This window comes from Colletes gigas, unplaced genomic scaffold (genome assembly GCF_013123115.1).
Source record: "Colletes gigas isolate AHSC1104 unplaced genomic scaffold, ASM1312311v1 Colletes_gigas_Sc00008, whole genome shotgun sequence".
Taxonomy (NCBI): domain Eukaryota; kingdom Metazoa; phylum Arthropoda; class Insecta; order Hymenoptera; family Colletidae; genus Colletes; species Colletes gigas.
The window spans coordinates 6,340,988-6,365,018 of NW_025106637.1; the positions used below are offsets into that span (position 1 = coordinate 6,340,988).

General features: G+C 41.9%; 4 protein-coding genes across 4 annotated transcripts; all 4 read right to left on the bottom strand.

Moving 5' to 3' along the window:
* Nucleotides 1-573: 573 nt before the first annotated feature.
* On the bottom strand, nucleotides 574-10,594 carry LOC122396996 (UDP-glucosyltransferase 2). The gene is made up of 9 exons (XM_043395796.1): nucleotides 10,565-10,594; nucleotides 10,207-10,263; nucleotides 2,753-2,968; nucleotides 2,358-2,624; nucleotides 1,999-2,197; nucleotides 1,754-1,930; nucleotides 1,273-1,590; nucleotides 891-1,119; nucleotides 574-810 (listed from the first exon to the last, which is right to left on the bottom strand). The coding sequence occupies exons 1-9, from the start codon at nucleotides 10,592-10,594 to the stop codon at nucleotides 669-671; spliced, it is 1,635 nt and encodes a 544-aa protein (XP_043251731.1). The 3' UTR covers nucleotides 574-668.
* Nucleotides 10,595-10,835: 241 nt separating this feature from the next.
* On the bottom strand, nucleotides 10,836-17,080 carry LOC122396669 (rhodopsin, GQ-coupled-like). The gene is made up of 6 exons (XM_043395259.1): nucleotides 16,880-17,080; nucleotides 15,318-15,412; nucleotides 13,911-14,021; nucleotides 12,562-12,821; nucleotides 12,106-12,221; nucleotides 10,836-11,091 (listed from the first exon to the last, which is right to left on the bottom strand). Exons 1-6 carry the CDS (start codon nucleotides 17,078-17,080, stop codon nucleotides 10,885-10,887), a joined length of 990 nt encoding a protein of 329 aa, XP_043251194.1. The 3' UTR covers nucleotides 10,836-10,884.
* A 1,103-nt stretch (nucleotides 17,081-18,183) lies between these two features.
* LOC122396774 (proteasome subunit alpha type-3) lies at nucleotides 18,184-19,521 on the bottom strand. Its single transcript, XM_043395434.1, has 4 exons — nucleotides 19,358-19,521; nucleotides 19,190-19,272; nucleotides 18,634-19,025; nucleotides 18,184-18,551 (listed from the first exon to the last, which is right to left on the bottom strand). The coding sequence occupies exons 1-4, from the start codon at nucleotides 19,376-19,378 to the stop codon at nucleotides 18,283-18,285; spliced, it is 765 nt and encodes a 254-aa protein (XP_043251369.1). The 5' UTR covers nucleotides 19,379-19,521; the 3' UTR covers nucleotides 18,184-18,282.
* A 453-nt stretch (nucleotides 19,522-19,974) lies between these two features.
* Nucleotides 19,975-20,809, bottom strand: LOC122396997. The gene is made up of 4 exons (XM_043395797.1): nucleotides 20,630-20,809; nucleotides 20,406-20,517; nucleotides 20,181-20,334; nucleotides 19,975-20,119 (listed from the first exon to the last, which is right to left on the bottom strand). Exons 1-4 carry the CDS (start codon nucleotides 20,807-20,809, stop codon nucleotides 19,975-19,977), a joined length of 591 nt encoding a protein of 196 aa, XP_043251732.1.
* Nucleotides 20,810-24,031: the final 3,222 nt, after the last annotated feature.

Sequence of the window (24,031 nt, forward strand, 5' to 3'; positions counted from 1 at the left end):
TAGGCAAACAGCTATAGTTTTGCGTAAATCCATGTGAGCTGACTATGGAAGGGATTAAAATTCTAATGCTAAAATTAAAATGCTAATGGAGTCCCGGTGAAAGGTCTACTCGTATATCTCGTCTGTGCTATAACGAAGAACCTTACTTTATCGATAGATGTACGTACACATACTGTATACCTTTGGTCGATATCATCGTTTTCGCGCAAAAAAATATCAAAATCTTACGTGAATTGATCTATCGATGACTTGCGTATACCTGCTTCTATCGAAGGGATCAAAATGACTTGTTTCAAGCGTTTGCTTAAAACTCAATCAAAATAAAACGAAAGGAAACAGTTCGTGCAATAACTATTTTATTTAAACTTATTGCGAAGAAGGTATAGTTGTTCACCTGTTTGGGGTACTAATTTTATTTCCGTGGCTATTACAATGTTCCCAGGATCGGGAAACAGGCACTCGCTGGATGTCTGTGTGGCCTGGGTACTTACACACCTTCTATTAAAAACATTTAGGGTAAAAAGAAGTTGGAAAAACAGTTGTTGCAGTTTGAAAAGTTTAACAATTTCGATCGCATTACATTCGAAGTTTGGGATTCCTATCGATTACAATATACATAAAACACAATAAATACATAAAAAGTTCACGCAAGACACTGTAAGTGCAGTTCAGTCTAGTTTCTTTTTAATAACAACTTGTTTGGATATCGTCCTCCAGCATAACTTTTTCAATCCGTACACTAGTACCATCAACATCATCCCGTAAAACATCACGACATCGATGGAGTAATAATGGACGACGCTCATGTATCTGAAACAATTCGATTCTATTTAAAACCGTTCCAGAGTACGGGCAACGCGTTCGTAAATTCGAAAAAGCTTCCGATCTACCTTGTAGAACTTTTCAGATGTTCGGCTCCTTTGTACTCGATAACGTGCTCCACCCACCAGGTCGCTAATCTCCTGGGGCTAATTGGCAACTCTCGTAGTAACGAGCTCCTCTTTTTCGCTGCCATCCGATACGAATTGTTGTGAGCGGCCGCCACCTCGAGGATGCCTTCGCGGAGATTTCCGATCGATATGCTCGCCAGATTCATCACGAGAGCGTAGCCTAATTTCTCTGTGACGTACAATTTCACACGATCTATACTTTTAAATATCACGAACGTTCGAAATATACAAGACGTTCCGATAACGAATCTGCACGATGAAACACGCCGGAAATTTACGATTCGGATCTCTGGCTAACGCTGGAGTTGATTAAAGGTCTTACCAGCTTGGGCAGCGTTCCCATCGTGATCGCAGAAGACTGGCAGGACGAGCGTCGGGACGCCGTGATAAGCGGCCTCGTGGAGAGACAGCAGGCCGCCGTGAGAGACGAACGCTTGAAGCTTTGCGTGCCCGAGTAGATCTTGCTGCGGCCACCAAGCCGCCGTTCGGACGTTCGACGGTAGATCTTTGATCTTCCCGGCTTCCCATTTCCACACGACGTTATAGGGGAGCGTGGCAAAAGCTGCCACGAAGGTCTGACGAAGAGCCTCCGGCATACCCGACGCGCGAACCGACGAACCCATCGAAACGAAAATGAAACCTACGGCCACGCTTCGGTTATCATTCTCATCGAAATTTTCCCGAACGGTGGCGTTTCGTTCCAAGCTCCGTTACATTTTTTAATGATAGATTCATGGACCATCGATCTCACATATTTTCGTTAAAACTAACACAACTGAAATCTAAGTAATACGGTCGCTCACCCCGTTGCAAGAACGTCTCCAGCTCGGTGCTGAGTTTTGTTGCTGGATTACAATGAAGGCAAGCAACGTTCACGACGTTCGTCAAATAGGGAAGAGAGTCAGCAACGCTATAGTGACTGTTTTGTAACGTGAGTGGTATCTCTGTTGTCAGGTCTCGTACATCGGGCAATTGATCACCTGCAACACACGAGGGGATTAATAATCGAAGTTTTTTGATAACAATACTTATAAAACTTGATTCGTACCCAAATATTTCCGCAGAACAGGTTGAATATACCCTGTAATCATAATCCAATGCATGATTTTTAGCGTGACCAGGCAAGCGGCGTTTAAAACCCTTTGAAAAAAGTTCATATCCTGCGTAAAGGATTTGCCAAAGTATGGAGTGACCGACCATGGCGACGGATTACCTTGGAGTGCTATCGAACCGCTATACAAGGCAACCTGTATCGAAATATCGATCTCCTTCAATGCCCAATAATCATTCCACGAGCAATCGCGACAATTCGACTCGGAGGATTTAATCGAAACAGGATAATAAACGTGTGAATTTCATTTAAATTTGAAAAAGTCGTCGAATAGACTTAAGAGAGCAAGCAACTACCGTGTTCAGCATTATCGTGGGCACATTTTCCCCGTGGAGGACTCCCAGAAGGCACTCGGGGTAGGCTCCGTCGACGACCGCGACATCCCATCGAGCACGAGGATTCCCGTCCGGTTTTCTCAACCAGGAAACGGATTGTTCGTCTCCGAGAAGCGCCTCGCAAGCCTCCCAGGCATATCGCATTGCATCCCATGGTGAGATAGGCATTTCGTCGCGGAATCTTGCACCCACCAGGTCCCATTCCGACGTGTAATTCCCAACATAAGCCTGCCAATAACGATGCTCGGTTTAAATACAACTATCACCTACCACCCTTGCAACACGGCTCGAGAAATGGGCAAGTTCACTATAAACCTCCGTGGAAATTTCTTTGCTCTGATAAATGGGCTAATCACCTCGAAGATGGGCGGGACGAGCTCCTGCAGGCCGTTGTTCGAGGCGGGGCCAGGAAACGCGCTCATCAGGGTCACGTTGTGACCCCGGGCCTTCAAACTGTTGCCGAGGGCGACGAAGGGCACGGTATGCGACTTCGTGCCGCCCATCGTCGCTAAGAGAACGTTGGACCCGTAGGCGGTGTCGCGAACCCAACAAACCATCAGGATCACCACGATTCGATCGATCGGCCCGATCATTTTCTCGCTTCTTCGATCGAGCACTGCCCCGTTGTACGAAAAGACTTTACAAGTTCTGTATCTCGCGACGGTATAAACTAATCTGGCAAGTCTCCAAATAGCAGCGGCTGTTATTAAAACGATTCTTCAACATTGTCGAAACCGACTCGTTTCCCCGTCAGCTTCTCCTCTGGCTTCTTTCCGACCTGTCTTCTCGCTCCTCTGTTTCGCCGTGGTTCTCCTTTGGTTTAATTATTGTTCTTCAAGTTTCCGTTGCGGAGGCTGTAGAGCGGTACGGCAAGCGGAGCTTAACGGGCTCGTGAAAGAGCAGTCGAAAGAGGAACGACCAATCTTTCAATGCACCGGCACACGGAAAAAAGGCTGATCCATTATCATTGTAATGATCGGCTGAAAAGTGGCCATCGAACGACCGCGAGGCTTCTTTGTATCCTTTATTCTCTGGTCGGACAACGACGAGACAAGAGATTCGTCCGTGGAATTTCGAAGATCGACTAGTTCGTCGTCATTTTTTCACGAGCTCCGTAACATGGCCAGTCGCGTTCCTTTTCCGTGATTTTTTATTTCATCTGAAACCATAACAAAGGGAAATTTAATTAAAAAAGTATGTCTTATTATAGTAGAAACGTATGCCAGATAGGAGTTTTGGCCACTTTCGTGTTTCTGTCTCATTGTGAGCAGCGCAACGTAACATTACGCGGGTCGACCTTCCATTGTTTCTGCTTCTCGATTGTTGGTGGATCGGTAACCGAACAGAAAAGACCGTCTTGTTATGCAAATTGCATTTATCCTCGGCAGTTCGTTTAGAAATCTAACCCCTTGAATTCCTTACGCGTCAGGAGGAACGTTCAATTTACCCACCCCGTGACTCCATTTAATCCTAACACCGACTCAAATAACTCTTTCGACACTAAAAGTGTCTTAAAATAACACGTACGATGCTTTCGAGAAGAAACGTGCACGTTAAAGCATCGATCGAAATACCTTTTTTCCGAAAGCGTTATTCAAACGCGGTATCGAGCAAACGTAAGGAAGAAGGCTCGGTCAATATCTGCTCTGAGTGACCTTTATCCCTTTGTGCGTTGCGACACGAGCATGGGAATCCAACCTTGAACGGTATTCAAACGGTACCCTAGACTTTCACTAATAATGCGAGTTTCAAGTGCGTCGGTTCGCCGTTTGAGCAGACAATACGATCTCTCGAGATCGGAGACCAGATCCCGTTTCCTCGCTTATCCCCCTTTCTCTGGCTGCTCTTCGCCAATTTCGCGGCCCTCCGCCAAAAAATGGATCTCGATCGGTCGATTTCACTTCGCTTTGGCCGTTCCCTTTCGTGCAACCTCGAATCGATGGTCCGGCTGCAGCAGTTACGACGGACCAAAGTCAGAGGATAAAGTGAAATCTGCTAAATCCGTTTTCGAGAATGCGAACGAGAATCGAAAGTTCGCGGTTAAACGTTGAAGGATAACGCCCGCAGAAAATCGATCGTTCGATAACCAGCGGGAGCTCGTCGGAGCAAAAAATTAGAGGAAAATAATTACGACTCGATAGTTTAGAAATCGAACGCGCAAAAAAATTACTAGACTTCCGGAGAAAAAATTGCAACGGAATATCAATTTTTGCGAGTGGAAAGTTTCAAAGATACGATTTAATCGATATAGGTGGGGGAAAAAGCAACGAAGACACTTTTCGTAAAGTAAAGGGTCGCTCGAGCCATTCTTCGAAGGGAAGATTCCGAGTTTTAAAATCAATTTTGTCTGGAACTTATTGCTCTCGGAAACTACGATCGTTTGCGAATCGAGCGTCGTGGCAAATGTCACTTGGCACCGCGACGCTAATCGTATTAAGGATACTTTCGACCGTCTTCTTCGTCCACAGTCGACGCTTTCGAGTGTAAAGTCCTTGAAATTCGCCTCGATACCCTTAACGCTAGATTCACAGAGCTCGTCGTCGGTTCATTATTCGTTAACAATGTACGTTAATATATAAATAAATACGGGATAAACTATTTGATACAAATACAGTGTCTGTAGAGCTAGTGTTAAGTAAAGTGGTTCGTGGAACGCGATCAGGATCGTTTTTTCTTACATTGCAGGACGCCTACGACTTTCTTCTTCTCCCCTACGAGTGACCAGAGTTTCCTTCCTTTCTCGTGCGCTGGTTCGTCACCGTTCCGGTGAGCATTTCTGCGAAAGAAATTACCTCCGTCCGGCGATCTTTCCTTCACCTTGTTCGAACACTTTCGATCGCGCCCTTTCACGACACTAGAATCGAAAATTCTGCGGTTCGATTCACCGGCGGCGATCTAAATCGATGTCAAATTTTACGGAAACGAGACGTGATTGATGAAAAAAAAATCGACCGATCGATTTCCGGCGGACCTTCGAGTTCTCTACGCGTTCGAATGCACGAAGCTCGGCTATCACCGAGCGTGAAAGTTTGACTGGCCAGCGCAGCTTTAATGATCAGCTGTGCTCGAGAGAGAGAGAGTTTTGCCTCCCACCAGTTGACTTCTTGCTCTTCGACAGTCTCGTTCACGAAGATGTTCTGTAACGGGCAACCCACGAAACCAAGGCCTCCCGTCGAAAGACCCTAACGCGAAAGGGTTGAGCCATCGTTTCCCGCCGCAATCTCTAATCGTTCACAAATTTTTCCCACGCGCCCCTGTTCAAAGGGTAAATACAAATATAGAAAACGTCTGTCAATGTTTTATTTACGAATATATCAATCATTATCGTGCATTTAATTATACGAGAATCGATAACCGAGAACAGATCCTGATGCTCTGTTAAACACTTTCGACACCTTAATATCTCTTCCTCAAAAAATTCCCTCAATTTAATTTGATACTAGCTAAACGGTGTAAAACAGTTGCGTAAGAAAAAGGGGTAGCCGACGGTAAATAGCGTAACTAAATTTAGCGTACTATAATCCGATGGAAAAGCGCTAAGCATATTGCCATACGTGCTGTACTAGTGCTCGAATATATTCTGTCGAGAGGACGATGCACATTTATTACAGTAATATTATTTATGTACAGAAAACGATGATCGTAAAAAGTAGCCTTCTACCATAAACGGAGTACGTTCGAGCCTTCGAGTCCCTGAACAGCGAAAGGGCACAGGTGGTCTGTCTGTATCTTATATTTTTTAACCGTACTATATTGTATTTTCCGATCGAAGAATTGAAGATTGCTAATTTTATCGAGTCATAGATCGCGATCGGAAACTCGGAGCGCAAATTGTACGAAACGATGAATGAACAGCGTTCTACATGTATTAGATCGGCGCCAATTTTGCACGCTTGTCGCGATCGAGCAATTGTCGCGCACGCGAGAAATCAGGCATATCGGCGATCGCATGTTAATTTTATGCAATTATGCGGGGCCGGATTTATCGGATCGAGGATAAACCGGCACACCCAAACTTCGATATCCTCGAGTCTCGATCAACGTACTTGAATTTGCCTTTCACTTTTTTCGACCGGACAAGCCAATTTATTTTCGCAAACTGGACCGATTCGTAAAACGCGCCATGTAAACAAACGAATCTAAAGGCAAACAGATTAGCGATACGATCACGATAACGATAGTTTCGTCGTTTGATCGCTTGAAATCTCCGTACAAACTTTGTCAGATTTTCCTCGGGGAAATCCAAGTTGTGAAAAATAAAAAACGCAGACATTTTTGTACATTCTTTATCCAATACGCGATCTTCAATATCATGTCGTTCGACAAAGCGATAGAGTAATTAAAAATAATGAATGTTTGAATTCTAAAGTTTCGGGAATGAAATAAAAACGTCGATACTTCCCGTGTATAGTGTACGTAAAGCGTGGTAAGAGGTTAACATTCAACGTTCGAAGAAACGACCGACAGATAGGCTTTTGCGAATCGCCGCGAAATAAAGAATTAGGACGAATTTCACTAGTTCGATACCGTTACTCCAACGCGAGCGATTTACCATCGGAACAGTTCACCGGGTATCGAAACGGCTTCATGCCCGACTGAATATCGATACGACTAAGTCGTTTATGAATAAGTTCAAAAGAAAAGGAAATCCTCTCTATGGAAACGGACAAATTAGAACAAAATTCTTCACGGTTTCAGCCCTTTTCATTTATTTAATCCTTAAATTAAGTTCGATGGATGTACTTTATTTATTCGACCGGGAAAAATGCTGTGGAAGAAAATAGACATCGGTTAAAACGGAACCAGATAAGTAGTCTATTGTAGAGTGTTGTTCCCTGAAAAGGACATTCAACGTAAGTCGAAACGTACAAGATTTTCGCTTCCGCGACCCGATAAAATACAAGATCGGCTCGAATTTCGACAAAATTGATCGAGCACGGACCGAAATCTTCACAGCAATTTAACAAAAGCTGATCCTTTCATGGAAAGAGGTAATCATGGATCCTGGCAAGATGCTAATCTTCGTCCATCGAGAGTTCTTCATCCACGATGAATGGGTCGACGAAACCAGGTTACTTTGTCTGAAAAGCGATTAACGTCGAAGAAAGGAATTAACCAGAAGCTAAAAATTGTCGCAAGCTAACGGAGTTTCTAGACTTTCGAGCGATCCAATTGTAACGGGCACGCTCGACGTACCTCGCCGCAGCGCAGAGCGCCCTTTCTTTCGCTAAATAATGTCGATTAGGCCACTAAAACGCAGGCTTTTATCTTGGCAAACGCGGCGGACAAAATCACCGATTCGTATGCAGACGCTTTTAAATTCAACGGTTTGTAAAAGGAGCAACGTCTATCTCTCGCATCGATTGGAATTCGAATAAAACTCGATTTACCGCAAATATAAACATAAGCGATTGCGTTGACGCACGGTAAACCCGAGTCCAATATTTTCAACATTTTTATACCATTTAAAGTCATTCTCTTATGGCTCGTGTAACCAATTTTTCTGCATTTTTATTTAAAAACCGAATAACATTAAAATATTTAGGTGGTGCTATAGTTATGCATCGCGCCGTATAGGTTCGAAACAGGTTTTTGGAGCACACATGCGAATAAAACGAAGCGACGCGTGAATTTGTACAAGCGTCTCCGTGGAAAACGACTGCCCCTTTAAACGCCACAATTTTTACGTATTTTAACTTCATCTGCATTCGAATCTCGTTTAATCGTTACGATGGATCGACGCAATCGTTGTTTTGCTTGTTTTTGCAACGCGTTGCAGAATGCACACGAATCGGCGCACGAGTTTCGCAAAATATCATCCACCGACATAGGCAACCGTGCCGTGGAATAGTTTATTAGCCTTGTCTTTAAATGTCATCGCGGGGATCGTGAAAATCCGTTTGTTTACATTTATCGAACCAAGAGAAACTAGACGCTGGCAACGGGTGAAACAAAAGGATCGTTTGATCGTTGGTTTCACCGATTATGTTTCCAGCATCCACTCGAGAGAACGTAGATCGGTGGATAAAAATTATTATACCTTACCATTCGTCATCGATTCATCACGGTCGCGAGCGCGGATCGCAACAACCTAAAAGCAAAGTTTCGACGACCCAATTCTTCCATCTCGTGGCCGTTTACCGACGTCCATTTTGTCTTTATTTGAAACCTGTATCACGGTCGAACATGCAACCGCGTCGAATGGCTTTTCGCGGGCTCGGGACGACCAGGTAATCGTTGCGTAATATCTCGACCGTTCGTCGGAGTAAATTATAGCTTGTTTACTCGTTTCTCCTTTCTTTTTTCGTACTTCGAGATAAAGAAATAGAGCGATTACGCGCGCAGTTCTCGTTGATACAGCTTCTAGTTATCTACGAATCAACGCACAGCACCTATCGGTATAATTATTATTTACCAGCGCGATAATTACGCGCCAAGCGTCGATAGAATAACACGACCGTTTCCGAGTCCAAGAGAATAGAAACGAGACAGTTTTTTAGCTCATTGTTTAAAAGCATTTGTTTTAATTTCCTTTGGGGGAAGGAAGAACACTTGCAGTTTACAGAAAATGGCACCGTAAAATTGTCCTCGAGTCGCCCAGTCCCTCGTAATAGAGAAAATTCTTGGATCGTAGCAAACGGTTTACAGGGCGTGAAAAACATTTTTATTTCGTTCGAATGGAAAAAAATTTAGCTTCCCTATCGAATTAAAACGAAACGTGACGAAAGTTGGTTCTGGAAAGGCACGAATTGATCCTTGCAAACGACGACGCTGAATTTTCCTCGCGATTTCACTTTCGCCGTGGTGGCATAATCGCGCGTGCCACGAATTACAATCCCAAATTCATGGAGCGTCCCTGTGCTATAATGATGCCATAGGACAAAGAAATAGTGACAATATTACTGTAACGATTCTTATTCCAAAGGCGTGTGACAGGATAGAAATTTTATTAGCGATATGGTAGCGTGCGGTTTTTACGATCGAACCTCGCCGGGTGGGATGCAACGCATGCTCTGTTTATTAACGATTGCATTACATTTATCGGCGCTTCCTTCCGTGTATCGACATACCGATCCCTTATATCCTTTCACGCCACTGCTCTATTACACTCCCACTTTCGCAACGATGGCGCGTCAATTTTTCTCTGTTCAGTGTTCGCGCTTTAAATCAATTTTCTACCACTTATCTCTATTCGCGTTCTGACTTTAGCTTGCGATTTATTCGGCTTTTGCGCTCGAGTAGTTTAAAAAGACAATTGAAACGTAACAGAAAACTCAAGAAGATTTACACAGCACCGTGAAAAGTTTACTCGCGATTCGCCTTTCTGTTTTCACCGGCGCGGCGTCTGCCATTCATCAATTTAAACCTTCTTCTTTCTTTTTTCTTTTTAGAGTCCAATTAGTCGTATTTCGCGAGCACTTCATTCACGCAGACGCCGTTAAAAAGAAACTAACGAACTACGCGTGCTGTTGAAAATCCGATGGCCCGTGGAATCTCAGATACAGTGGCGCGCCAAAGTATTCGAACGCTTGCTATTAAAACGTTAAACGATTAAAAAAATACACGTTAGACGTACGTTCTTTGCTTTCGCGTGCCACTGTATAACGCAACGACGTAATCTTCTTTATTTCTGTCGTTCGAATCCTACGTCGTCGAATATTTTCGACGTTAAATCAGGCACTCTCGCGAGATTCTGGGGCCTGTTGAAAAATTTATACAAATTCCAGCAACGCTCGGCCAAGCAATATTTGTCGTTCGACGTTCGATGCTTGGTATTCAGTTTGTTAACCGAAACCAGTTACTCTCCGCCCCAAACAGAGTCCGTGAACCTTGTAACTCGAGAAAAAAAGGTTGTATTCTTCGGAAACTATCTATTGGTTTGGAAGTTGTGCGTCATAGCCATTCATTACACGTGTAATCGCAAACGTCACGCTAATGCGGTTTCCACGAAGAAACCATCGCGCTAATTAACGCGCGGCGAAATCTTGTATTTTGCGAAACGAAAAAATAAACCAACCAGAAGGTTTCGAGAAAAGAGACGAGAATAGCGTCGCGTTCGAGCATTGGAATGCACCGTGCGACGGTTCGGTCGATAGTTAAAAATTTTAAATTTTTCTACACGGTTGACGAACGTTTCGTGTTTTCTCCGAATCGCCAAAAACGCATACATGAATCCATAACGAACGCGCAGCGGCCATTCCGCTCTGAATCGATCGTTACGCGCCAACGTCGGGAACTTTTCACGATATCGAAATATGTTACTTCAACGAATCTTTGATTTTCTTTATCGTCGGTATAAATTCGGTTTAAAGATCCGGCAGACAAGGTCAAAAAAATGAACCACATCGTTCGATTGTTGTCCAACGGGTATATGTATTGAATTTGTTTTCACGAAAGTGCTTACGTCGATACTCGATGGACCAGCGATCGTCGATGTTCGAGCAACCCTGCGGTTCCGGGCTAGTCGGAGGCTGTTCCCCGAGATACCTCAGTTTCTCTGTTCCTGCTTGTTCAGAACGGTTAGCGCCGTGTTCAGACTTTCCGGTACCATGATCCTCGAGCCGCGCATATCGAATATCTTCTTCAGGGAACGCGGAAATTGGCTGTTCAAGCCCGCGTAGATGATAGGGTTGTAGCAAATGGATGACTTGGCCAGCAAAGCTGGAAGCACGGCCACGGCCGCTGACGGTTTCGCCTGTAAAGTCCATCCGACGATGGAAAAATCTTTAGAACGGATTTTAGAAATCACACCAGAATACATAATGTAATTTCGTAAGAGCAACGTTTGCTACTACAGCAACCAAGTTCAGTGTCGGTCGTCGTCATGGCGCTGCACGCGTTAATAATACTTAATCGCATTAAGGAAATCATAACAATACTTTCACCGCGCAACTAATTTAAAGCGCGTGCAGGAACAAAGTTATTTTGCGCGCCACGGTGCTCGTTTCTGCGCTTTATAAACGTCGCTTTCTTGAAACCGAACCGTACGTTTCTTTTCTCGTAATAAATATGCGTCTTGTCGATTAACATCTACGTGTTTATTAATTGGATTTGGCTGTGGCGCTGCTTTTGGAAAATCGCAAGCGAAGTCGAGTCGAATCGATTAGCTGCTCTTACTTCGCTTTCGTTTGCCTTTCTAGAAACAACGTAAAACGCGCTCGATTAAAGTTTATTCCACGTTGCGCACGATCGCGCCCCGCGTCTGCAAACTTGGACAAAATCGGTCGCAACGGCGTTAGATAAGGAACGAATTGGATTTTGTAGCCAAGCCACGGAACTTCCAAGCGTCGTCTAATTTCTTCTTCGTTTGAATAATGATCGAACCGCCGTTACGAAACGGTTACGGACAGTGCTAATGCAAAATCGTCCGTTTCCGGGTAATTTGTCCGAAGATGAAATTCCCACAGTGCGGGCAAACATTCGTGGCACGAGCAAAAAGAATCTGAGAAAAATGACCAAAGTTTCAGACACCTTTTCCTTGTTGCTGTTACCGAGAATTTTTATTCGCGTGTGTTTTATCCTTTTAAGACTATAACAGGTCCGTGACATCTTACAATGGTGGACTTTCACTTACGGTGTCGTGCAAGATTTATGTTACGAATAGTTCAAACGTTCGCTGGGTAAATGAAAACGTTGTATTCGCGCCTCGATGCTCGCGCTAGCTGGCAATGTCTATATATTTAAACAAGTATAAATCGAGGATACTCACGTCGAAATATTGAGCGGCGAGTGCCAAAGCAGCGTACGGCGACCAGGCGAGCAAGAATGCAGTTATCATCAACGCTACCATTTTTGTAATCTTCGCTTCCAGTCTTCCGCGAGAACCTAAATCACACAACCTAAATTCCCGATCGATGCGGAAAAAGCAGAGACGGAAAGATTCAGGCTTTGATCTTGACAAGATTTCGTTCTTTGCGGGGATCTAATAATAATAATAATGATCATCATCGAGCAACGGCTTCGAGCACTTTTACCGCTTTGTTACGAACGTTGCACATAAATTACCGTTCTAATATAAATGCTAAGCCGTTGAAGTTACAGAATTCCTTGCGGTGCAACGAATTTCTCGCCAGAAATAAAAACTTGTCCGTACGATCCGAGTTTAGCAAAGACCAATTTGTCAAACTGGTTTTTAAAGTAAACGAGAGTAAAGTCGCGACGTTACCTGCTCTCTTCCTCACTTTTTTCAGAGTTAATAAAATCGCCACGTAACTGCTGCTGATCACTAATACTGGAACAGCGAGACCGAAAATGAACAGGAAGCCGATGTAGCTGTCGGTTCTCGTAACAGGATCGTGAACCTCCCAGGTGACGCTGCAGGAAACGTTTCCTGCTTCAGGACCGTAGCTTCCCCAACCGAAAAACGGTGGCACGGAAAGGCAAAGTGCGTACACCCACACGAAGAAACCCAGCAGCACGGTATTCCTGTTAGAAATATCAGTGTTAGATCGAGTCGAGCAGAATTATAGAAGAGAATTTAATCTGAAATGTTAATTATTGTTCCAAGACCTTACGTTGCTTGGGGGGGGGGGGGATGCACGTCGCGTCGTTTTATTTTGCGGAATATTAGCGTAATTCGCGGGCAAACTTTGTGGAACAATGTTGTTTGCGGTGGAAAATAATAATTTGTGCAACCGAAGGTTATTTTATTTGCGGTCGGAGATGGAATTGCTGTAATTTGCGGTCGTAAACTTTTATTGCGCTTTGACTTGGAATTGGAATTGGCGCACGGATTAAAAGATGCCATCGTGCGTTTAAATATTTAAAATAAAATTTATCTGGCTTCTTCGTAGGTAACGCGTGATCGAAAAAAACTGTTAATTTTTCGTAATATCTTGATTGTAATACGAACTCGATAAAAATGTCCCTCCCTTTATTATCACGTTTTAAGCCGGCGCTGAAAGAAACTGAAAAAAGGAAGCTGCCGTTATTAATCCAGAGTTAATTAGGAATATAATTCATGCCAAAACACGACCTTATCCCCGGTAGAGATACTCATAATTACAGTTCCGATGCACTAGAGGCATTGTAAATTCTTTTACGGATTACCAAGGATTACGAACATTCTCGTGGTCTATTAAACCGATGAAAAATTTTTCCGTCGAGGATGGAACGTTGTCATGACATCAAATTTGGCTGGGGCATGGCATTTCAAGTATTCGAAACGCCGAGTATATTCTTACAGTCTATCGAAAACGATATTGGTAATTGGTAATCGCGTCTGCGTAAGGAGAGGCACTCGCGCGTTAAACGATTTGCATCGCAATCACCGTTGCCAATGAAAAGGATAAAGCGTGCTGTTTCGACCAATTACGATCCATTTCGTTTGTAAGTTCTTCACGCACATGTGTCTAGTTGCGACAACTCGAACTTTCTGGAGCGGAACGGGCCTCTCGATTTGTCCTACAATTCAGCTGTTCGAGTCGAGACGCTCCAAGTTTCTCGTAAGAGTAATTTTCCCCAAAAACTTTCGATCGAATATACATATACTGTACACATTAAATCGAACATTACCTTATGGACAATGCTTTCATTGGTCTGACCACCAGTAGCCATCTTTCGACGGCCATTACCGTTAGGTTCCCGATACTGGCGAATCCCAAGGTGGACATGAACCAGGCGTACCTTTGAACAGATAGAATCGTGAAATCGTGAAAAATTGTACTGTTTTAATATTTAAAAAATACGTGGCTCGAGGTTGATCAGCGTATCGCAAAATACATCCTTTAAGTAATTTTTCGACGAGTACAACACAGATGTTCACGGTCTGAAAGAGGCTCGATTTTTACCAAGTTGTACCAACCTAGTACCGGCGGGACTTAAAATTGAATGGAAAATTCCCACGGGAAATCATAGTGTCCTAGTCTCGAAGTTACACGCCGGGAATTAACTGAAAATCAAGATCCAATACATAAACAAAGACATTGGAGACACTGTTCGAGTTTTTTATATTAACAAACAGATTCTCCAATCACGAAGTTTATCCGAGCTATCCGCCTTTCGATTCAAATCGAGGCAAGTTTGTTTTTTTAAATTACTATTTGTCACATTTTATCAAATTGCTTGGCAAAGACGAGTAATTTTGTCGCGAAAGAAACGAGGAAAGCGTTAAATAGAAGAAACGGAAAGACTCGTGGGTAATAGGGAACGAGAAATTGGTCGGGAAAAGTACGATCTATAAAGACCAACAGCGGGAAGCCTCATTTTCAAAATCGATACAAGGAGTTGCGTATTAATTTTTAAAATTGATACATGACAAAGCAACGAACGAGCCGAACGGTAAATGAAAATGTAAATTGGCGAACGCGGGAGTCACGCGTTATCGTTATCGATGGAGCGAGACGACACGTTTGGCCGTAATCCGCAAACAAAATGATCAACGATGCTCGTTTCGGCAATTATGCTTAACACGCCACATCTTTATCGACGCATTCTCTTGCATAATCGTATTGTTGCCAATAATTAACACCGGTGTATCGAATCGACACGTACGCGAAGCAACATCAATGTGTTTCTTATCCAAATTCTGTATATACAATAATAGTTTAATTAATTTTATTGGTTTGTTATTTAATAGGTCTTGTTGACGCGTATCCTATCTCTGAATTTCCATAGCTACTTAGGAATCGAGTCAAGAAAGATCCGAACCATCCGGAGCGCCCTTACGCGAGAATTTACGTTATAAAAATCGTTGGAATGCTTTTCAATTTACCGGAACTCTCTACTTCGGAAGAAAGAATGAGTTTTGCAACGGTGGATTCAATTATTTGCTGCGACGGGAAACCGTGTACGATGCAACAGCTACAAAAGAAAGACCATGCTCCGTTCAGGGTGAAAGGAAACCGACCAGCGGAAGAGCAGGTCGTCACCGCTCCTCAGAGAAATCCCGTGTAATTTCAGTTAATAAACAATAAGTCGTACCACAAACACACTTTGTAGCCCCAATACCATCCTCCTGTAATCGCCGAAACCAAGGCAACCGGATTCCCAAGAGCGGCCACCAAAAAGTCGCCAACCTGAAAAAATAAAAATCATTATATTGTACGTGTTCGCAGAAATATCAGACCGTTTTTATAAAGTTAATTTACGTACCGTTGCTGTTAAAATGAAAAGGAAAGTACAATACACGTATAATACATTTCCTAAATCTCGTTCGATCATCGTTAAACGATTAAACCAGCACGTCGAAAATGGAAGAGTATCAATTTATTGGAGACCAAAGAACTTTTTCCCAATCGAAAGTTTCACGGCTTGTTCGAACGGTTTCTTTTTTATTTTGAGGCTTTAATGGCAGTTTTTTTACCGCAACGAATCCTCGTAAACCTACTTTTAGCGATCGCCTCTTCGCTTTGATTTCGGTTGCAACGGACGACGAATTCACCGTATTCCGAAACCTAAGCTGCTCTTAAGACTCCAAGTATGCGCTTCGTTCTGTCCGATCGAACGAAACTCTTCGAATTATGCCTTTCACCCCTCGTTTAAGGGGGAATTTTGCAACTCGAGCAACGCCGAAGTCTGGTTTTGCTCGGAATCAAATATCAACGACGTTTTAATAAATATCATATCGTAAAACCCGTGTACGTTATTCCGCGTTACTCGGTGCGTTTAAACCGCTATAGAAACGAGAATTAATTATCGCGTTTAATTAATTTTCCAACATTGCCGGGGAGAAAAATATTGTAATCTCTGTGCCGTGCAAATTGCTCGCGTATATTTCGTCGAAACGCTGCTAGGAATTCGAGTACGTTGCGAGTACATAATCGGCAATAAAACCAAAAATACCCGACGTACCCCGAAAAGTGGACGCTTTTCACATGTTTACACGTGTACATGTAATTTATCCATTATTATAGTATGGAAAATTATGGAGCGACTTTGAATATTTCTCGTATTTCTTAAAGCCGTGACTCTAACATGCAGCATCTTCAAGAAATTAATTACCATTTAACGTTGCGAGCATGCTATTTACCTTGAAAGTTATTACAAAATTGCATGGCTTGAAAAGAAGATACGAATGTTTATTTTATCGTCTATTTTATGCGACAATATTTTCATGTAAATCTTTGGAACGGCGCGAGGAATATATACATATATGTATACGTGAGCGTACGTGGCAATAAAGGGTGCGTAGAAAGCGGCTTATAAAGAGTGAATTATACGCGTAGCGAACCTTAACATTTCCTCAGTGATCGCGGGAATAAAAATTCTACAAATCGCATGAGATCTTCTACCCTTGCGCATTCCAACAGTTACTACGATTCTTAAATTAAAATTCAATTTCGATACGAACGTTTTCGCAACACTTTTTGAAACGTGTGCCTGCAAGATCTAGTAACAAGTATGTAGGACTTGATACTGAAATCAATTAGTAGCTCTGGCAGTTCCGTTGTCAAAGTTTTTAAAAGCTAAACTCTGTGGACCCGCTGTCCAAGTTAGTCTTGCCCCAAAAATGAATTGTAGTTGAATTTGAATGTTGGACTCACGACAAGATTAACGAGGATTACGTTAACGGGTGTCCACAAAGTCTGGGCATCCTTGACGATCACCACCGCGACCAACAGGTTCATGGTGAAGCCGAAGAAACCGATGACAGCGAGGGCGACCGCCGCGCCGATGTAAACCACCGGGCTAACGTGTTCCTTGACGATGTCGTCCGTCACCACGGTGCTGTGATTCAATGACATTTCTTTTTCGCGAGGGAACACGTACTTTTTCGCTAAGGACAACACTCGGTACCGGTCGCGAAATAAAAATGTCACGCGGTTCGTTGAGAGACGAACTTTTTCACACTTGGTGACGTCCGACGAAATTCGTTCGTTCGTCTCTGTGGCGCGAAACACGCGAAAAACAGACTGCATGCAGCGATCAAAATCAGTGGCGAAATTTCAAAGTCTACCTACCCTTATATAAAGCTCAGCTGAAACTACCCTCTCTCCTCTGACTGCACGCAGTCTCTACCTGTATATGTTGGTTCTCCCGCCGTTGCAGGGTAGAACCAACCCCCGCGGCGTGAAAAACCAGCATGCGCGAAATCAGCCACACCGCCGTCAACTGTTCGCTCCTCATACTACCGGATGATTAAATTAAGACGGGATCAGGTCACCCCCACACGGAGATGCTCTTCTTAACCCTCCGTTGATGACACGGTGTCGTAAGTGCCAAACAAGAAAATACAGGATCCGACTGTAATTATTCCGAAATTGTAATTCTTTTAATTAAATATGGGACTAACAATATAAAAATATGATTCGATTTTGTAAAACACACTTGTAATTTGCAGGGAATACTCTACGTGCTAATTACTAAACTTTGAAATTATTAGTTTTTCGTTTTTCTTTTTTTCTTGCGAAATGTTTTTATATATTCTAGCATCAAAGGATGATTTCCGATTTTAATTACGAGGGTATTCATTCAGTTTATACGCGTTTCTCTTTTGATTAAATTGAAAAAATCGTTAGTGGAGCAAATCGAAATATCTCTAAATCCTATTAATGGCACAGAGGGATCGCATTCATTAATCGTGGATAATTGCGAACGATGTGTCTCAGTCCGTCGCGTAACGCGTGTTAAATGAACGAACGCGACAAAAAGTAACGCGTAACAAAAGGAACGCTAGTCGGGATTTTTATTTTGCAGGTAGAGAAGTTACGACACGGCGATTGTTATAAAAGTTTCGCATCAACCGACAGTATCTGCGCATTGAAACGTTACTTAACGTAGAGATATTCGTGATAAAGGAAAAATCCAATGTTATAAGTTCCATAAACAGGTAAAACTTTTTATTTGGACCATTCATAGACAGAGGAGACTTCGTAGCAACGAGTTTTAATGTATTTAAATTACAACTTAAAGTATAAAAAGACCTTTTTGAGATTGTTAAATCAATTTACATATCCTCGGTGTCGCTATCCGAATCTTCCGCCATTGCCTGCTTCGCTTTCGTCTCGGCATTGGCTCGTATTTCCATTGGTACGCGTTCGTGCCTCCCGTTCGTATGCTTACCCACCCAGCTCATTTCCAGCTCAAATTTCTTATCTTTTAACTCGTCATGAACGAGATAGATAATGCGCGCTGCTTCCTTCACTAATTCCGGGCAGCTCATTTCAAATAGCTTCAACTTTTCAATTTCAGTTTTTGCAGACTGTTTTGCCTTACCTATCGAACGGCAATTTAAGGTAAACGTTGAAACATATTAAATACACTGTAATGAATGTATTATATATGTATCAATACCTACCTATAGCACAACCATAATAACTATACGATACACCAGACGGATCGATCATATACATCACTGGCCCATTGTTTTCATAGGCACCAAGAATTACAGCACAACCGTATGGTCTTACCGCCGAGTACAACGTATAAGCGTGCATGTACATGGATACTCTTTCGTTTAAATATTTTAAGGGAGTACCAACTCCATACCTAGACCTATATCCGGATGCTTCGGATCTGGCTGTCTCTGCGATTTGTCTAGCATCTGAGATCAAACCAGATGCTGCCATACCTACATGTTCATCAATATTAAATATTCTTTTATTTGTGCCAGGCTCATAGAGCTCTGACGTAACTATCTTTTCCACTGCAAATATGACACCATCTTTTCCCCGTAAACCTATAACCGTGCTGTAAAGAATTTGTGTAATTTTCAAATATGCGAAAATTACAATAAAACCGACGATATTACTAATAAATTATATACACTTTGTCGAGTAGCAAATAATGTAGTGTTCGTAAATAAATTAGGAAACTTTTGAAAAAAAATGTTATAAAGTTGCTTTAATAATTACCCTCCGCTCTCGACAGCTTTCTGTGCATATTCTACTTGAAATACACGCCCGTCCGGTGAAAATTGAGAGGCAGACAAATCATACTGAAATAATCAACGAGGTTAGGTTTCATTATTACAAACTAACGGTTCGATAATGTTCATCTGAAACAAAGTACTAAATATTTACCCCTGTGCCTATGGAACTCATTCTTCAAACAATTGTATTTATAATAAACTGTAGCACTTTGTGTGAAAAATTTGTTTATATACGCAAACAGCGTGAATAAGCGATAATCAAAACTTGATCGAGAGCGCCAGTCACTGCGACTAGTTACTGTTACGCAGATTAGGTTAGGTTCACGTTTCGGACTGACATCTCACGACATTTAAGGAAAGTGATCAGCGGGAAATTTGAAGATAAAGAATACGGTAACAAATTTTTTTCTCGCAAGTACGTAGGATTTCGGGGGTATGTCTTTTGACCAAAAATGCTTGTAATTGGTTCCCAAAACCGAAAATAATTTTTTTAGAATGATTACAAATTTTTTTTTTTCTTCGAAAAATTTAGGCACCTACCCTGTTGATTATTCTTAAAAATGTGTTTCTACACATCGAGCTAATGGCTGTAGTCTATGTAAGGGAAGAAAGATTGTTCTTGATTATCTGATGATGCGCATAGATACAAATAATCATTGCAGAGATAGTATATATTTCAGATTCCCATAATATATTTTTCTAAATATCTGACAATCGTATTCTAAAGTTTGTTAGAATATTAAAAACTAGTTTAAGGGGGTTTCACGATTATTTTCTTTCTTCCGTTAAGAAGTTCTTGATGTTATCTTTTTTACAAGTGTATTCCGTTGGACAGCCATCTGTAACGCCATGTTCAATGGCCTTCCGAAATTCCGACATAGTTTTCTCGTATTTCTCATCAACTGACGGACTTCTATCGAATATTACACATAGTATAAAGAATTGTATAATTTCTATTAAGTAATATCACTTACCGGGGCAATAATTTCATCGTTTCTATTACCATTTCTGCGGCCCCCATATATTCTTTTGCTACGTGCGGTTCTTCGCAAGCTGCTCTGTACAAACACGTATCTCCCATCAAATACCCTAAGGCTAATGCCATCTCACCTTCGGTTACTATATTTTCTACAAAAAAGTTTGTCAATAACCGAATATACGCTACAGAATTATGTAATATATTTTTAAGAAGAAACAACCTTCTTCCAATTCGCGTCCTTTGTGGCCATGATGCCCTAAATATCCAGCACCAAACACGACTGCTTTTAGTACCAAAAGCAGCAACAGATTCGACAGATTCAGATTTAATACCTACAAAATGATTAATGTCAACAGTTTTGCCACTGAATCGAACCACATCTATTTTTATTATTAAACAGTGTGATGGGAATAATTTTTTAGTGGCTTTGAGTAGCAAAATTACCTGACTACTGCTCGAGGACCTTTGCACGAGCTCCTTGGCGATTTCCATCAATATGGAACCCCCGTATTTATTTCTGTGTGCCTCTTTTAACAAATCGGGGTTGTTATTCGTAGTCCGAGCAAGAACACCGTAACTCATCAACGCTATGATTATTAAAAATTTCACGTTTAACGTCGCCATCTTTCGAGTCACTTGTACCGATGAAACTATAGCGGCGAACGACGTTTTCTTGAGAAACGAATCACAGATCCGCGATCAATTCGATCGAAATCGTTCGCGGTCTCGCGCGTGCCATAAATTCGAGATTTGCATCAATCGAGGCAAACGATCGCGAGTAAAAATTTCACTGTCATAGAGCGAAGATCGGGACGCGAGGAAACTAAGTGACGACGCGACGGACGAGGACAGCGATTTTTATAAGACAGCGTTTTTGCTTTCCCATCAAACCGTGAAGCCCGTTCGTTTTTATCCATGTGCATCAAACCGAGGGTGGCCAATGTCTCTTTGTTTTCTCCCATTGTAACACTGACACACGCACGATATTTAATCATATTTATTAGAGATCCCTCGACGCGTCGTTGTACAGCTCTACGCGTACTTTCCTTCGACGTTGACGGAAATAAGCGGTGAAAGCGTGATGTTTCTGAACTTTTACTTGATCCACGAATCGAGACGGTTGCGCTGTCCCGACGAGGGGAACTGTCCCCCTAATTCTTGCATGAAATTGTTTTTAGAGGTTCGCGAGATAATCTTTATCCAGAGAGCGTTCTTTGGGGCTTTTTCGATCCGTGAAATATCAGAAAAGTTTGGTGCAAAGTGTATCATTGTATTGAAAAGTAATAATAAGAAGAAAATATTATTTATTTAGAAGAAACAGTTTCGTTCGTATGGACGAATATTACGCGCATGATAAATACGAATTTACAACCTCGTATCATAAATATTTAACTTTTCGTTTTCGAAAATTGCATAATCGATTACAATACAAGCGTCAGTTTTGACAAAACTGTAGAGTAAGAATAGTCGTAATTGGTGGGTTGCAAGTAGTCTGTTTAAATATTCATCGATAAAGAGAGCTCGCGTGTCTGTGGCTCGTCCATAAGCAATCGACCGCAAATGAGCTTGAAACTGTTCAAGTATGCACCCAACGTTCTTAGACAGAAAGACGATGCATCCCTTAGCATGAAATTACGGGAGGGGAAATAATATCGTCGTGTTCTCGATGCATAGTTGATGCGGAACCACGGATACCTCCAAGAATCCCATTAATAGTTCATACCTTTCTTTCTTCGTCTGGTCCCAAACTTTTGAACTTGTCCACTATCTCTTTTTTTTTCCAAACACACACTCTATTGCTTTTCATGTATTTGTTTAATTCTTGTAACATTTATTGCATTTTATCGTACACTATTAGCATTTTAAAACAAATAAAATTCGATCCGGTTCCAATAGGCCGACTCAAATCGAATTTCACTTTTGGGCAGGGAATTAAAATATTCATATTCGTATGCTTTTTAAGCGACTTGTTCTAATTTAATGTTACGCTCATGGACTCGAAGACTCAATCGACGTTTAAGAGGTTCAAAGTAGATGAAAGACTAATGCGTGGGGCCCGAACAAAGCATACATACCCTGTTTTTGTTAATTCTTTTACCGTTAATAGATATTTTCAAACGTCTAATTGGTCTTCGTTGCATACAGAACGGAAAAATAACCCATCGATCTTTTTAAAATCTGAAATGTAAAAGAGCCGTTCGCACCATAAAATAGAATCATGGGAACGATTTTTATTCGTACTTTGTACAATGCAGAATATATGAAACGATACGTATTATTGGTTTTTAATTCATTTGTGGGTACTCACATCGGAAAAGAGCACCAAGGTGAGAGTGCAAAACTTTCCAGCGGTGATCCGCATTGGTAATCTCGCTCGCTGTATGATCATTACGAATAGCTTTGCATTCTTAGCCGATAGATTGTACCATTTGCAATTGTACGCGGCGTTAGCTAATTCTGTACTCTGCAAAAATAATTGCATTCTTTTCAGATTATTTTCCTGAGATTTAGTTTTCGTTTTGTCGAGCAATCGTACCTCGATTAACAGTCTCTCGCCAACGTAACAGTACAAATACAATTGCAGCATAATGTAACTGACGTAAGGACACAGGAAGGCAAGTTGCAATATTATGAGCTCGTTATTTTCTTCGCTGATCGACTAGAAGTAAAATCACGTTGGTGAGCCGCGAAATATCATGCATACGTTTTTCGAAGGAAAACGTTTCTTTCGAGAAAAGAAATCGTTTTCCCTACCACGATAACTTGGAAAGATTGAAAACACAGCTGAACGGTGCAGCCGAGCATCTGAAGTAGAAGCATCACGTTGAAACAGTTCTCTATCTTTTCCACGAACCTTCGAAAAATGCATATTATTAATAAATATATGGTAATCTGTTGAATTAACAGCGAACCTCTAAAATCAATTGCACGGAATGTGCTTAATAATCGTGCGAAATGAAATTTTACGATAGATAAAAGATAGAAAGGAGTGACGATCTTCTTTAATTATATTCCAAGTGCTATGAACGTTAAATTCTAGCGATACTGACATGTTAAGGTACTTGTGTTTCCGAATAACTCTTCCCAATTTCACCTGAATATCAGTTTGTCCGTGGGACGGAAGGTTCCTGATATCTTCGCTCAAAATCGAAAGCTGCCCGCAAACATGAAACACCAGCATGGCCACGAAAGTGTCGACCGCCGTGTAACTCACGGCTGCGTAAAAGGCGCCGATGAGCTGTCCACAAATAGTCAGCTCGTAACTCGGGCTAACGTCGAGGTCGTACGGGAAATAACCGCTAAAGAGTAACCTGGTTTCACTGTGCTTGATAGTGAAAAATCGCAAGAAGCTATATATGATCACCAGGATGATGCACATCAGCGTGCTCTTTATTATCGTAACTCTGGTGATTCTTGCAACATTTCTCATCGTTTTACGCTCGTTTACACTCATTTTATCGCTCCAGTCCTGGGCCATGCACCTCAGCAGAAACTGCAATGCTAGCGAACAAGGAAAAGTTTGTCATTAATTTAAAAATCCGAGGTGCGAATACGTACTCACATTTGCCATTGGTCCAAAAGATAGTCATTTTTACGAGCGAAATCGTAATCGTTATATTTCCCATTGTTAAATTCTCTACTATCAAATACAAATCGTTGCTGATTCTTGGAAGGTTGGATGTCTGAGGAACGCAAATGAAGCACAACATCAAGAAAAATGGAATCAACACTAGATAATTCGAAGGTTGGTTCCATTTTCTCTCTTCCGGCCAGATGCCCATGAATTTCATCGTATAATAATTCCAACTGCACGCGTATTTCAAATCTGACGATATTAAACAGGAA